The 12,256-nt window shown below is 32.9% G+C and overlaps 3 protein-coding genes across 3 annotated transcripts in view; 1 reads left to right on the forward strand and 2 right to left on the reverse strand.

Annotated features, from left to right (window-relative positions):
* LOC100640507 (serine/threonine-protein kinase 36-like) overlaps nt 1-4,840 on the reverse strand; it is an 8,024-nt gene extending 3,184 nt beyond the window's left edge. The window contains exons 1-12 of the mRNA XM_020000795.1: nt 4,716-4,840; nt 4,460-4,600; nt 3,997-4,074; nt 3,721-3,851; nt 3,579-3,627; nt 3,378-3,445; nt 2,873-2,963; nt 2,778-2,819; nt 2,628-2,712; nt 2,248-2,357; nt 1,752-1,905; nt 1,492-1,636 (exon numbers count right to left, since the gene is read on the reverse strand). Of these exons, the coding sequence (XP_019856354.1) occupies nt 1,492-1,636; nt 1,752-1,905; nt 2,248-2,357; nt 2,628-2,712; nt 2,778-2,819; nt 2,873-2,963; nt 3,378-3,445; nt 3,579-3,627; nt 3,721-3,851; nt 3,997-4,074; nt 4,460-4,600; nt 4,716-4,799 (1,178 nt within the window). The 5' untranslated portion in view covers nt 4,800-4,840. The remainder of the gene's footprint in view (nt 1-1,491; nt 1,637-1,751; nt 1,906-2,247; nt 2,358-2,627; nt 2,713-2,777; nt 2,820-2,872; nt 2,964-3,377; nt 3,446-3,578; nt 3,628-3,720; nt 3,852-3,996; nt 4,075-4,459; nt 4,601-4,715) is intronic.
* A 19-nt stretch (nt 4,841-4,859) lies between these two features.
* On the forward strand, nt 4,860-7,193 carry LOC100640633 (tRNA (adenine(58)-N(1))-methyltransferase catalytic subunit TRMT61A-like). Its single transcript, XM_003389072.2, has 9 exons — nt 4,860-4,991; nt 5,036-5,143; nt 5,443-5,605; nt 6,041-6,143; nt 6,193-6,290; nt 6,483-6,541; nt 6,593-6,680; nt 6,771-6,851; nt 6,912-7,193. Exons 1-9 carry the CDS (start codon nt 4,932-4,934, stop codon nt 7,088-7,090), a joined length of 939 nt encoding a protein of 312 aa, XP_003389120.1. The 5' UTR covers nt 4,860-4,931; the 3' UTR covers nt 7,091-7,193.
* The window catches only part of LOC109584892 (adhesion G-protein coupled receptor G6-like), a 15,126-nt gene continuing 10,044 nt past the window's right edge, over nt 7,175-12,256 (reverse strand). The window contains exons 2-20 of the mRNA XM_020000792.1: nt 12,160-12,256; nt 11,981-12,111; nt 11,743-11,926; nt 11,581-11,691; nt 11,259-11,531; nt 11,061-11,203; nt 10,933-11,018; nt 10,704-10,870; nt 10,543-10,651; nt 10,321-10,477; nt 10,112-10,246; nt 9,966-10,060; nt 9,027-9,474; nt 8,926-8,974; nt 8,779-8,882; nt 8,590-8,720; nt 8,277-8,539; nt 8,159-8,225; nt 7,175-7,906 (exon numbers count right to left, since the gene is read on the reverse strand). Coding sequence (XP_019856351.1) covers nt 7,201-7,906; nt 8,159-8,225; nt 8,277-8,539; nt 8,590-8,720; nt 8,779-8,882; nt 8,926-8,974; nt 9,027-9,474; nt 9,966-10,060; nt 10,112-10,246; nt 10,321-10,477; nt 10,543-10,651; nt 10,704-10,870; nt 10,933-11,018; nt 11,061-11,203; nt 11,259-11,531; nt 11,581-11,691; nt 11,743-11,926; nt 11,981-12,111; nt 12,160-12,256 — 3,456 coding nt within the window. The 3' untranslated portion in view covers nt 7,175-7,200. The remainder of the gene's footprint in view (nt 7,907-8,158; nt 8,226-8,276; nt 8,540-8,589; nt 8,721-8,778; nt 8,883-8,925; nt 8,975-9,026; nt 9,475-9,965; nt 10,061-10,111; nt 10,247-10,320; nt 10,478-10,542; nt 10,652-10,703; nt 10,871-10,932; nt 11,019-11,060; nt 11,204-11,258; nt 11,532-11,580; nt 11,692-11,742; nt 11,927-11,980; nt 12,112-12,159) is intronic.

Here is a 12,256-nt window from a genome sequence, read left to right on the forward strand (position 1 = left end):
TTCTTAATCATTATCATATTTATAATTTTTGTCTTCCTACATATTATTATTTCCCTTTCTTTTTTCTTTTCTTGTTAATTTCTCTTGTCTTGTCTTCTTTTAAAAATAATTAATTTAAGGGCTCAGTTCCCTTTTTAAAAGGCTATATAGCCCATGCTTTTTTCCAAAAAATGGCTAAAAAATCACTCCCAACTTTCATTACATTTTTTGATACATATTGATGTCCTTAAGCTGTGTACAAAGTTTGAGCTGATTCCAGCTTCAATTTTTTGAGTTACGACCATTTTAAGAAAATTGCCAAAATCTGAAAAATACCCAAGGCTATGCTTTTTTCCGAAAAATGGCTAAAAAATCACTCCCAATTTTTATTACATTTTTTGATACATATTGATGTCCTTAAGCTGTGTACAAAGTTTGAGCTGATTCCAACTTCAATTTTTTGAGTTACAACCATTTTAAGAAAATTGCCAAAATCTGAAAAATACCCAAGGCTATATATATAGCCCATGCTTTTTTTCTAAAAAATGGCCAAAAACTGACCCCAATTTTTATCACATTTTTTGATACATATTGATGTCCTTAAGCTGTGTACAAAGTTTGAGTTGATTCCGACTTAAATTTTTTGAGTTACGACCATTTTAAGAAAATTGCCAAAATCTGAAAAATATCCAAGGCTATAGCCTATGCTTTTTTTTCCAAAAAATGGCCAAAAAATCACTCCTGATTTTCATTACATTTTCTGATACATATTGATGTCCTTTAGGTGTGTACAAAGTTTGAGCTGATTCAGACTTAAATTTTTTGAGTTACGATCATTTTAAGAAAATTGCCAAAATCTGAAAAATACCCAAGGCTATAGCCCATGCTTTTTTCCAAAAAATGGCTAAAAAATCACTCCCAACTTTCATTACATTATTTGATATATATTGATGTCCTTAAGCTGTGTACAAAGTTTGAGCTGATTCCAACTTCAATTTTTTGAGTTATGACCCTTTTAAGAAAATTGCCAAAATCTGAAAAATACCCAAGGATATATAGCCCATGCTTTTTTCCGAAAAATGGCTAAAAAATCACTCCCAATTTTTATTACATTTTCTGATACATATTGATGTCCTTAAGCTGTGTACAAAGTTTGAGTTGATTCCGACTTAAATTTCTTGAGTTATGACCATTTTAAGAAATTGCCAAAATCTGAAAAATATCCAAGGCCTTTTTTTTCCAAAAAATGGCCAAAAAATTACTCCTGATTTTCATTACATTTTCTGATACATATTGATGTCCTTAAGCTGTGTACAAAGTTTGAGCTGATTCCGACTTAAATTTTTTGAGTTACGACCATTTTAAGAAAATTGCCAAAATCTGAAAAATACCCATGGCTATTATAGTCTTTCATTGTTTCTTTGGTCATTTTTTGCATGAGCACTGTGCTAAATCCAGTTGGAAACCCTGATAACACTACATAATGTCTGAATCCATGCATCCATCACTTACATAACATCTTCTTTCACTAGTTTTATGAGTATTGAAACGATTTCAATACATTCCGTCACAGTTCTAGTTCCTTCTTCAGGTAAGAAGTTCGCTTTTGATAGCCAAGGCCTTAGTAATTCAGTAAGGTCTTTCTCACTGTTTGGAGCTGAAAATAAAAAAATATTAAATATTTTAACAATAATAATGAATGAATTAATACTGCATGCATGTACAAAAGAATTATTTTTAAATTTTGGGAATTAGCATTGAATGCATAGTACCATTTGATGATATTATCTCAGCTAATTTATCCTTTGTTTCCATCCAAGCAGCACATTGTGGTAATACAATGTCTTCTTCGGTTCTTTTCGTATCCGTTTTGTCTTTATCCTCTCCATTGGTCCACGCAGAGCTGATGCAAACAGGTTTATCTAACTGGAAAAACAGGCTAAACTCATTAATTTAGTATTTATTTCGTTTAATATTGATTAATACATAGAGTTAATTACTGTAACTATCGATGTAACATGCATGTAAACTAATTAAAGCAAAGTAATATTGCTATTAAAAAGTAATATAAATCAAATTTTTATTACAATTCGGTAAGCAAATTTCTACAGTGACTGGAATCAGAATGAAAATAAAAATTATCTCTTAGCAATTTTTCATGAAATACATGTACCATTATGATATCCTTCAATGCTAAAATCAAATTAAAATATAAACAAAAGCACTTTATCAGTAAGTACACATGCATGATTTAATCTTTCTACTTACAATAGGTGTAAATGTCTCTTGCTCTGAAGGTAATGAGGTGCTGCTTGGCCTGGAGGAAGCAGTGATGTGTCCTTCCTTTGCACACTGGGCCAAATACTCGTGATCTAAACCTAAAAGAGATACAGGAAGTGTAAAGAGGAGAAAGATTGAGTAGGATTCTCTTAAGGAACACAAACAAGACTGAATAGAATTACAGCAATGAATAACCATGATATAATCAAAAATCCTACTTTTCTGACACTAATTCTACCTACATATATTCATTGCCATTTAATATGTTGGGTATATAACTTAGTTCTGCATTAGTAAAACTATACAGTCAGTGTAGTCTATGTCACTACATATACTATGCCCCAACTGTTATACTAATACTATAATACCTTCCATCACAAATGGATGATAAAGGAGGTCAGGCCATGAGAGCCTCTTACTAGAATCCTTCTCCAATAAACCCTTTAGGAAATTCTATTATAATAATAGTAAAATTAAAATAATAAATAAATTGAGGAAATAAATAATGACTTCTGTACATTAAAGACATTGCTCATTGTATCTGGAAAAAACACATCATCCTACACAATAAATAACAGAAAAATAAAGGCAACAGTATTGAGTGTATTTTTACATTTGTTATCATCTTGACAAGTTGGACAATGTTGTTGGTATAAAATGGCGGCTCACCAACAAATAGCTCGTACAATATGCAACCCAAAGCCCTAAAATATAATAAATAATAATAAATAAAAAATAATAACAGTGAAAATGCAGCAACATCAACAACAACACATAAATTAATAATAATGATAATAATTAAATGATAATAATAACAATAATTTACCATATAGCTGGAAAGTTTCGTGGCCAAAAACTTTTGTGGTTTTCATAGTTTAGAATGACACCACAAAATTAAAAACCACAAAATATTTGCAGGTTAATGAGAGGCGTGGATGCTTCACTGGTGATCCACAAAAATAAAAACCACAAATAGACTGGGAGCCACCAAAACCACAAAAGTCTTTTGCCACAAAACTTTCTGGCTATATGGTAATCATTTTGTTTGAATGCAATGTAAGCTTACCACAATTCTGGCTATATGGTAATCATTTTGTTTGAATGCAATGTAAGCTTACCACAAGTCTGAATTGTGATCATAAGGTTTTTCTTGCACTAATTCTGGGCACATGTACAGTGGAGTGCCCTACATAATAAAATTGAGTGTAAATATGTAGGAAAATTTTTTTAGAAATTATTAACGATTAAACAATTAAACAATTAAAATGATTAACATGAATGTTCACTCATATTTCTCTTCATTTTTCTCTCTGCCATACTTTTATTGAAGTTAGAACTAACGTCTGAAAACTCATAGCTCTAGCAAATCTGTGTTTATAAAATAAAATAAAAATATAAGTTTAAGTATGACAGGTAATTATAGTCAGTAATAAAAATAAAAGTTGCTAACACTACTTTTACCCAAAATCACAAAGTTTTGTTTGTCGTCCTTTTCCAATGAGAATATTCTGAGGCTTCATGTCTCTATGGAGTATCCTCCTTGAATGTAAGTAGAAAAGTGCAGACACCAACTGGACAGCAATCACTTGAATCTGAAGGAAAATGAGAGAAATGGAGAGAAAATAAAAGTAAAGAGAGAGGAAGAGAGAGGGTGTGTGTGTGTGTGTGTGTGAGAGAGAGAGAGAGAGAAAGAGAGAAAGAAGAGAGAGAGAGAAGATACGAAGATGATTGTTTTACTTCTGATTCTGGTAATGTTGTGTCATCTTCCAGTATTTGGAAAAGATCTCCTTCACCAAATTCAGTCACCATGCACACCTACCAAAAATATGTACAATGTACAGTTGTATACTAAATTTAATGGGGCAATCAGATAAATAAACATCAACATGTACATATTTTGTGTAGAAAGTTTGACTTGATTCTGATCAAGTTTGAATTTTTTACAAATTTTTAAAATTACTCCAAAATCAGGCCAAAGTCCCTGTACTATAGTACAGGAACTTTGTTCAAATTTGACCAAAATTGAAAACGAAAATTTCTCCATTTTTATAACTTTCTCTGATGCATATACATGTACTTACGTTGTGTAGAAAGTTTGAACTGATTACGATCAATTTTGAATTTTTTTACAAATTTTTTAATCAGGCCAATTGTATCACTTTTAAAAATGGAGCAAATGAAAAAAATTTCCATAAAATACCTCGTCTGGTGTTTCAAAGCAGTCATAAAGCTCTATGATATTAGGATGACTTAGTTCAGCCATAATAGATATCTCCCTCCGTAGGTTTGTTAGCTCAATCTCTGAACGACCAACTTTTGGAATGAATTTTAACGCAACCACCTAAACAATAATTATTTTATATTATTATTTTAGACAATAATAATAATTATTATTAATTATTAACTTGAGACAAATGAGTAGCAGTTAGATCTAGATCTGTATTTATTTAATGAACCTTTTTTGAATGTTTTATCCTTCCCTTGTAGACCCTGCCAAAAGAGCCTTCTCCTATTAGCTCCATTACATGGTACTGCTCCATATCAGAGTGATCCACACCTTCTTGATCTTGTATCTATAATCACATGTGTTTCCATAGCAATTGACCACATTCCAATCATGAATATCCTTTAAAATGTCTTCTAAAAATTAATCATTTCATGTCTATTTCAAAATGAGTTTTCTTAAATACAAGGCTGCTATAGAAGAAGGGGACACTGTCATTATTTGTAGAGTAAAGGCTCAAGGTATCAGCTATAATATTTTTCCTTTTTGTAGGGTAGAGAGAGACTAATCCCAGTCATTGTAAAGAGAGGAGGAGTCACACAAGTGTTAGGAGGAGCAATCCTACACGATAAACTAATTGGAGTCGAGTTTGGGTCTAAGGTATTAGAATAATAATAATAATAATAATAATAATATTAGCAGTAGTAAGTAGTAGTAGTAGTAATAATGAAACCATTAATAAGTTATGATAAATTAATTTTTTTTTTATGATCATAGCAAAAGCTAATAATAAATTAACAAATAATAGTTCAATATAAGTTTGATGAAATGAATGATTTTAATTTAGAGATAGAGAGAGATAGTTTGATAGAGTTAAATTATATTTTTAATAAAGCTGTGTAATAAAAATTTAACTGATGAGTATAAGACATATTTATTTTATTTAATCAAACATGCAGGTATACACCAGTAACAATAAGGGCTGGGTCATAGTCCTTCATCCTACTCCAGAACTATGGACGCTTTCATTACCACACAGAACACAGATACTCTATTCCACTGACATCAGTATGATCACAATGCAACTGGAGCTAAGACCTGGCTCAACTGTCTGTGAATGTGGTTAGTACTGTATAGCAGTTTTTTTGAGGATAACAAATTTTGTGAATTTTGCAGATTTTTTAAGATTTGCAAAATTAAATTCCTTGAAAATCAATTTAATACGGTACAAGATGACAGAATAGTGAAAATTCGCAAAAATTAATTTCGTGAACCTTCGGATACAGGTCATTCGTGAAAATTATTATCTTCGAAAAAAATCTGCTATACTTTATTACAAACTTCAGTGCATTCATTGAATATACAATTGAACAAGGCTGTCCTATTAAAAATTCATTTTTATTAAATTTATTTTTCACCTTTCATTTGCATTGAATGTGGCTTGTTCCTTGTGATATTTATTAAATATAATTTTTTGTATTATAGTCAAATAATTAATACTTTAAGTGAGTGTACATAGGAAAGTTCCCAAACTCTGTTTTTAACTTGTACATGTAGGTACAGGTAGTGGATCGCTCTCACATGCAATTGCAAGAACAATTGCACCTGATGGTCATCTCTTTACGTTCGAATTTCATGAAAAGCGCTCGCAAATAGCAAAGTATATTTAATTATCAGAGACTTCAAGCTTATACTTTGTGTGGCTTTAGAGACGAGTTTGAAGCTCATGGCCTGAGTCACATTGTTACTGTAAAGTGTTCTGATGTATGTCAGGAAGGATTTGGACTAGAAGACAGAGTTGATGCTGGTAAGAGTTAAGGTTTAAGGGAGAGGGGCCAGGGACTATTTAGGTATGAATGTAAACAAGAGTAAATAATAATGATAGTAAAATTTACTCTTGATGTGCTGTCCCTATTATAAGTTCTGGTTTAAATTTCATTTTCCAGCATAAAATGGAGAGAGGTAATTGTTATTTTCGTCTTACCCGATCTTCATTTAGTTTTTCTTGACTTACCGAATCCTTGGGAGGCAATCAGTTCAGCTAAAACAGCAATAAAAGTTAGAGAATCAGTCATTGGAGTGTAATTTTATTTTTACTTCACTTTATAGAGAACAGGAGGGAGAATTTGCTCATTTTCTCCGTGCATAGAGCAAGTCCAAAAAACTTGTGAAGAATTGAACAAGCTTGGCTTTAAAGGTATGATGACATTCAAAATTTTATCAACAATTTTTTAGAATTTTTTTTATTTTAAAAAGCATTTTTTGTTATTTTATTTTGATTTGTCAGACATTGGTGTTATGGAGTGCTTGCTGAGACCATTTGATGTCCGCCCCTGCGTTTTTAACATTCCAAACATGGGAAGTAATGGTAATAATGCTGACACAAACTGTGATCTATTACTACTTTGCTGCTTTATGATAATTATAGTTGATCATTCAACAGACAAGTCAAAATCTACTAAACTAACACAGCCGATTGCATCATCAGAGACAATATGGACTTGTGCCCAGCGTAGGACCATTCCAGGCCACACAGGATTCCTCACGTTTGCTACACTCCTTCATAAAGACATTGTATCTGGACCATCAACTGTTGATCAAATTTGAATAAATTAATAATAATAAAAATTACATTGATGTGCATTTATGTAAGTAAAAACAAATAATAGAAATGAAATTGGTACAAAACAGATGAGTTATATAAAAGTGATTTAGTCTTAAGCTTGACCTGATTTATTGTCCAAATCTTCTGACTTGCAACCGTTTGCTAATTTTTCTGTTTTTAGCTTCCCTTCTTCGAGTATTAAGAGCTTTTTAACAGTTGAGTCTGTGATGGCCGGTTTATCGGCTGGTTCTGGAGAAGGCGACATGGAATTGAATTGTGATTGATGATTGACTTTCTTTAGTTCAACATTGCCACTGTCATACGTTCCCAAGCTATAAGTCATTGCTTTGAGTTTCTTGCTTGATTGTCTCATAGAGTATGACGTGCTCTTCAATGAGTATTCGACTTTTTGAGCTTTTTCACGTTGAACCGTGACAAGATAAAACCACTTGAGCCACGTCTTCCGGACCTTCACTACTTTAATCCCGTACAAGATGAATATAAAAAGTCCTTGAAATGTTACTGCTATGATGAATGCTACTTCGAATGAATATCTGAGCCACTGAATAGGAAATTTCGAGGTAGACGCTAAACCAAGGCCCCAGCCTAGACCAAACAGGACACTCAGAGTTATCATTAGCATGAGCTGTTTAGCTGTTGTAGACCCCAGGTTTGCATTGCCAGTCTGTGATTTCATTTTGCACTGCTGTTTACTGAGTGAGATAATGATTATGAGGAACATGATCCAATTATATATGTAAATTACAGAGAAAGGCCCTATATATCCAATCCAGTATTGCCAATCTTTCGGTCTGCAGCTATATAAACATGCAAAAATGTAATTTTAATATCAGACGCTTAAAAATTTAATTTTATTAATAATAATAATTTTAATTCAGATAGCTAAAGCATGTTATTTCAGTACTTGTGATTTCAGAAAGAGGGATTTGATGATTTTTTTCATTTTTATGACCATTATGTGCATACTCAATAGCATACACTTGCAAAATTAAAATTTGCTAAAGTGTCCCCCCATTTTGAAATCTACATATTCAATAATGAAAACTTACAGTCGGTCATACACATAATTCTTGTAATCAGGAGCAAGAGTAAGTACCACAAGAAAAAATGGTGTCACTAAATATAAAAATAACTAATTGAACCGCTTCACTTAAAATTATGACTCACCCCATGTTACCAGGATTGCTTTCATGATCATATTGCCTTTACCACTAGCAAAGACTTTAACAAGTTCTACATAAAGTATAGTAGCTTCAGACGCCATAGAAAGAAACGTGGCAAGAGAGAAGTAGTGGAGGAAAGCACCCACAACCACACAAAGTTCTTCAATTGGTGCTGCATATGATGCAGGAATGAAAGAAACGTACAAACCAACCAAAGCACATGACATGTTGATGAGTAGCTTTCCATTGTTTGTGTTCCTTAAACGCCTAAAAGAAGCAACAGTTATTCATAACAGAATAAGCACTTAAGGGTTTACTTTTCAATGGAGTAAGTGAGTATAATCAGTACAAGACATAATATTGATACGGCACAACCAATAAAGGTTAATGCTGTAGCAAACTCTGTAAAAGGTGGTGGTCTATTAGGGTCATCTTCTGGAGATACATCCTAAATAATGAATTAAATCAACATGCAGTGAAATGTTCGAATAGAAAAGTCTCATTACCAGTAGCAATGCAAAGGTTGTTAGATGGTTGCAGCCACAGATAACAATATCTGAATCTTCATAAAGTACACTGCAGCCATAATTGGACCAATTCCCATAGTAATCTACAACAAATATTAAAACAATTTTTTAATTTTATTAGCTTACCATCAGCTGTATAGTTCCAATATGAACATATGGCATTTATATGATGAATCTATAAAAGAATTTTTATAAATTACTCATGAAGCACATTGATAATGCCATACCTTGTCTTTTTTCATAGTAATATTAATCAAATCTTCTTGGTTACTGATATTGTAATCAACAAAACTTGCTGAGACCAGAATGCTACCAACTTGAAGATAGGAATATTTCATTAGAAGTGAATTTCGACGCAAAAACAAAGCATCAGTGTCAAAGGCAGTCTGTGTCAGACGCACAGTAGAATTCAAAGTGACATTCATTAAAATTGAGCCAGGAATAACTATTTGGCCACTGGGATCATTCAAATCATCAGAGAAAGAAACAGAATTGGCAGAACTGAAATTCTTCGTGTTGTTAGTAACACTAAATATTAGACTATCATCATCATCAAAACTGTTAGTGTTCAGTTCTTGAACAGTCACTGCAAATTTTGTACGAAGTATAATTGTATTCTTATCGGTTGATTTGACAGGAATGTCATCTACCACTCCTTCAAAGGATTGCAACAATCTATAGCAGCAGATAGACAGATCATAGTCTGTGTGGTGATCAAACTAACTGTACTATATCCCAACTGAGTTTGACCCAAGAAAAACTGGAATAACTTTTTATAGGAATGTGGGATAAGAATGAAACTTTCACAGGTTCTTAATCACCCAATGCCATCACAGGATCTTGGGTCTCTCAGCCCCTGGGAACCCTGAGAACTGGGTTCTCTCTATAAGCCAAATGGCATACCAAAGTGATGTATGGCTACATTATTTCAAATTCCAAGTGGCTGCTAACAAACTCAGTTGGGATACAGTATACTAAAGCCCAACATACACTACAGGCAACATGTTGCTAGCCTTTGATCTTCTTTCAACCTTATTGAAAGGAATAGAAAGGTTTCCTATTCAAGTTAATGTGTTGCTTGACCACATGAAAGCGTGATCAAAGGCTGGGCAAATGTTGAAAGCAACATTGTTGAATGTAGTGTAGTATGTTGGCTTTATACTAACCTTCCAGATGTCCTTGCTTCTTCGTTGCTCTCAATGATAGCATTTTCATTAATGCTTAACAAATTGTCTGTCACAGTTAAGAAAGTTTCTGTAAACTGAAGTGAGCATAAAATACTAGCAATGCCACATAAAGATCCTTAGCTTACTGTTCTATCTCCCCTGACTATTGTTGTTAAGTTTTCAACAAACACTGTAGAGATTGAGAGTTCTAGTGATCCAATATCTTCAGTGGAAGCAGTTATGTTGTCTAGACCAGTCAAGACTTCAACAGGTTCCTCCAACTATAAAATAAAGCATAATATTTATAATTGATACAAATTTAATATCAGCTCTTCTAGTCAATATTAGCACTTACTGATGCCAATGCACACAGCTCCCTTGCACTAGTACTGAAATTACATGCTTCATCAATTGGTGATTCCCAGACTGCCCCATTCTCAAAGTTTCCACCGCATTTCCTTGTTGCATTTCTTATCACTCCAATATCGAAGCCCTCTGGTCCACACGGACATCTTTGAAATAAAATGAATTTAAAAATGGAGCCCTATTACTTGTTGAACAATATAAACATTAATACCTCAGTGTTATTAATTGAGATAAGTCAGTTTCTGGCCAAGGGAAGGCAAAATCCAAATTAGGATCACCATTTGGTGAAGGAATTACTGTAGTCGCTGGAGTACAACCATCTATAAAGAATTAATGAATTAATGATTATTAATACATTTTTTGCTATTTTACCAAATCTTGCAACAGTGCTGCTAAATGGATTACCATCAGTTTCAAAAGCCATTGCCAGTTTTTGCTTCAGTTTATTAAAGGAATCTTCCACTATTGATTTTAATAGATCAGACCCACCAGTATCAGACAAAATTGTGAGTAACAGTTGTATAGGCTGCAATAGTGACCTACATAGTAGTACAAGTACAGTATAATCATTGTATGGTAAAACTGTGCAAACTTTACTTACGTAGCAATGCCATGATGCACCATGCTGACAAATTCAAAAACTAATGAGTTGTTTTCTTTCAATAAAACCATAAGATCACTCTCAACCTAAAATATAGTTTAAAACTTTATTTTTTTCACTACTCTTACTCTTCCAATGAGTGCATTTAAACGTTCTTCTGTTGCTTTATAAGTATCATCATCATCTTGTCGTCTCCTACGTGTTTCATGCCCAAAAAAATTATCAATGAATTCTTTAGAAAATTTAACAGTAATCAGATATTGTACCAATCCTTTGTATAAAAGAACAAAATTTAATATTCAAATAATTTCATGTTAGACTCTCACCTTTTATTTTTACAGTCATGTTATCAGATTTTATGCTTCCAAGCTCATTGGTTGCTTCACATCGATAAATCCCTCTGGTGTTTAAGTCAAGCTTTTTGATTTCATAATCCTCAGTTATGGCACCGACCAACAACACATCATCCTTAAACCAGATTATGTTTGGTTGAGGATACCCTGTCACTGGACAAGAGAGTAGCACAGTGCTTCCAAACTCATGATAAAATGTTCTATTGTAACTTGCAAAAAAATATGGCTCTGCTGGTGGAGTTGCAGCTGTATAAAAACATAAATTTAAAAAGTAGATTTTAATTTTAATTCCTACGTTTATCACAGTTTTTTCCAGTCCATTGTTCAGTACAGAAGCAACGGTAACTGCTAGTTCCACTGGAGCAAGTCCCTCCATTTCTGCATGGATTGGATACACAGAAATTCTCTAACGCAATGACAAGGTAAAATCATTTGATATTATCAGATATTGCTATACTTGGTATTACTGAAATGTTGTACTGTATTCTTGCTGTTCCTTCCTGGTTCTCAACCACACACTCATAGCTACCATTATGAGTTGGAAGTAGATCAGTAGCATTTAGCCTACTAGTAAAAGTAGGCACATCTTGTCTAACACTATCAGTTGCTACTGTAGTGATAGTAAACGTACTACTCAATCCCTATAAAACAATGAAAATATTGCTATATTGCTATATATTGCTATTTCCTCTTACTCCAATCTGTCGTCTGTTTGCTAGCCATGTGATAGAAGGAGGAGGCAAACCATCAGCTTTACATTCTAATAATGTAGATTCACTCTCATTCAATAAAATGCTTCTCGAAGAAGTAAAAATAAGTGGAAGAGCTAACAATAATAATAAGATCACAACATTTCATGACATAAAGTACATACCTTTGACATTTAATGAGATATTATCAACAGTGTCTTCTCCAGCTAAATTCTTTACAGTCAGTTGGTAAGTTCCAGTATCACTAACACTGATATTAGT

This window comes from Amphimedon queenslandica, unplaced genomic scaffold, assembly GCF_000090795.2.
Source record: "Amphimedon queenslandica unplaced genomic scaffold, v1.1 AMPQUscaffold_13153, whole genome shotgun sequence".
NCBI classification, from domain to species: Eukaryota; Metazoa; Porifera; class Demospongiae; order Haplosclerida; family Niphatidae; genus Amphimedon; species Amphimedon queenslandica.

Coding starts and splice junctions, on each gene's coding strand:
- LOC100640633 (XM_003389072.2), top strand. CDS start 4,932: ATGAGTTTTCTTAAATACAAGGCTGCTATAGAAGAAGGGGACACTGTC. Junction 5,144..5,442: donor GAGTCGAGTTTGGGTCTAAG/GTATTAGAATAA, acceptor TCAAACATGCAG/GTATACACCAGTAACAATAA. Junction 6,681..6,770: donor GAACAAGCTTGGCTTTAAAG/GTATGATGACAT, acceptor TTGATTTGTCAG/ACATTGGTGTTATGGAGTGC.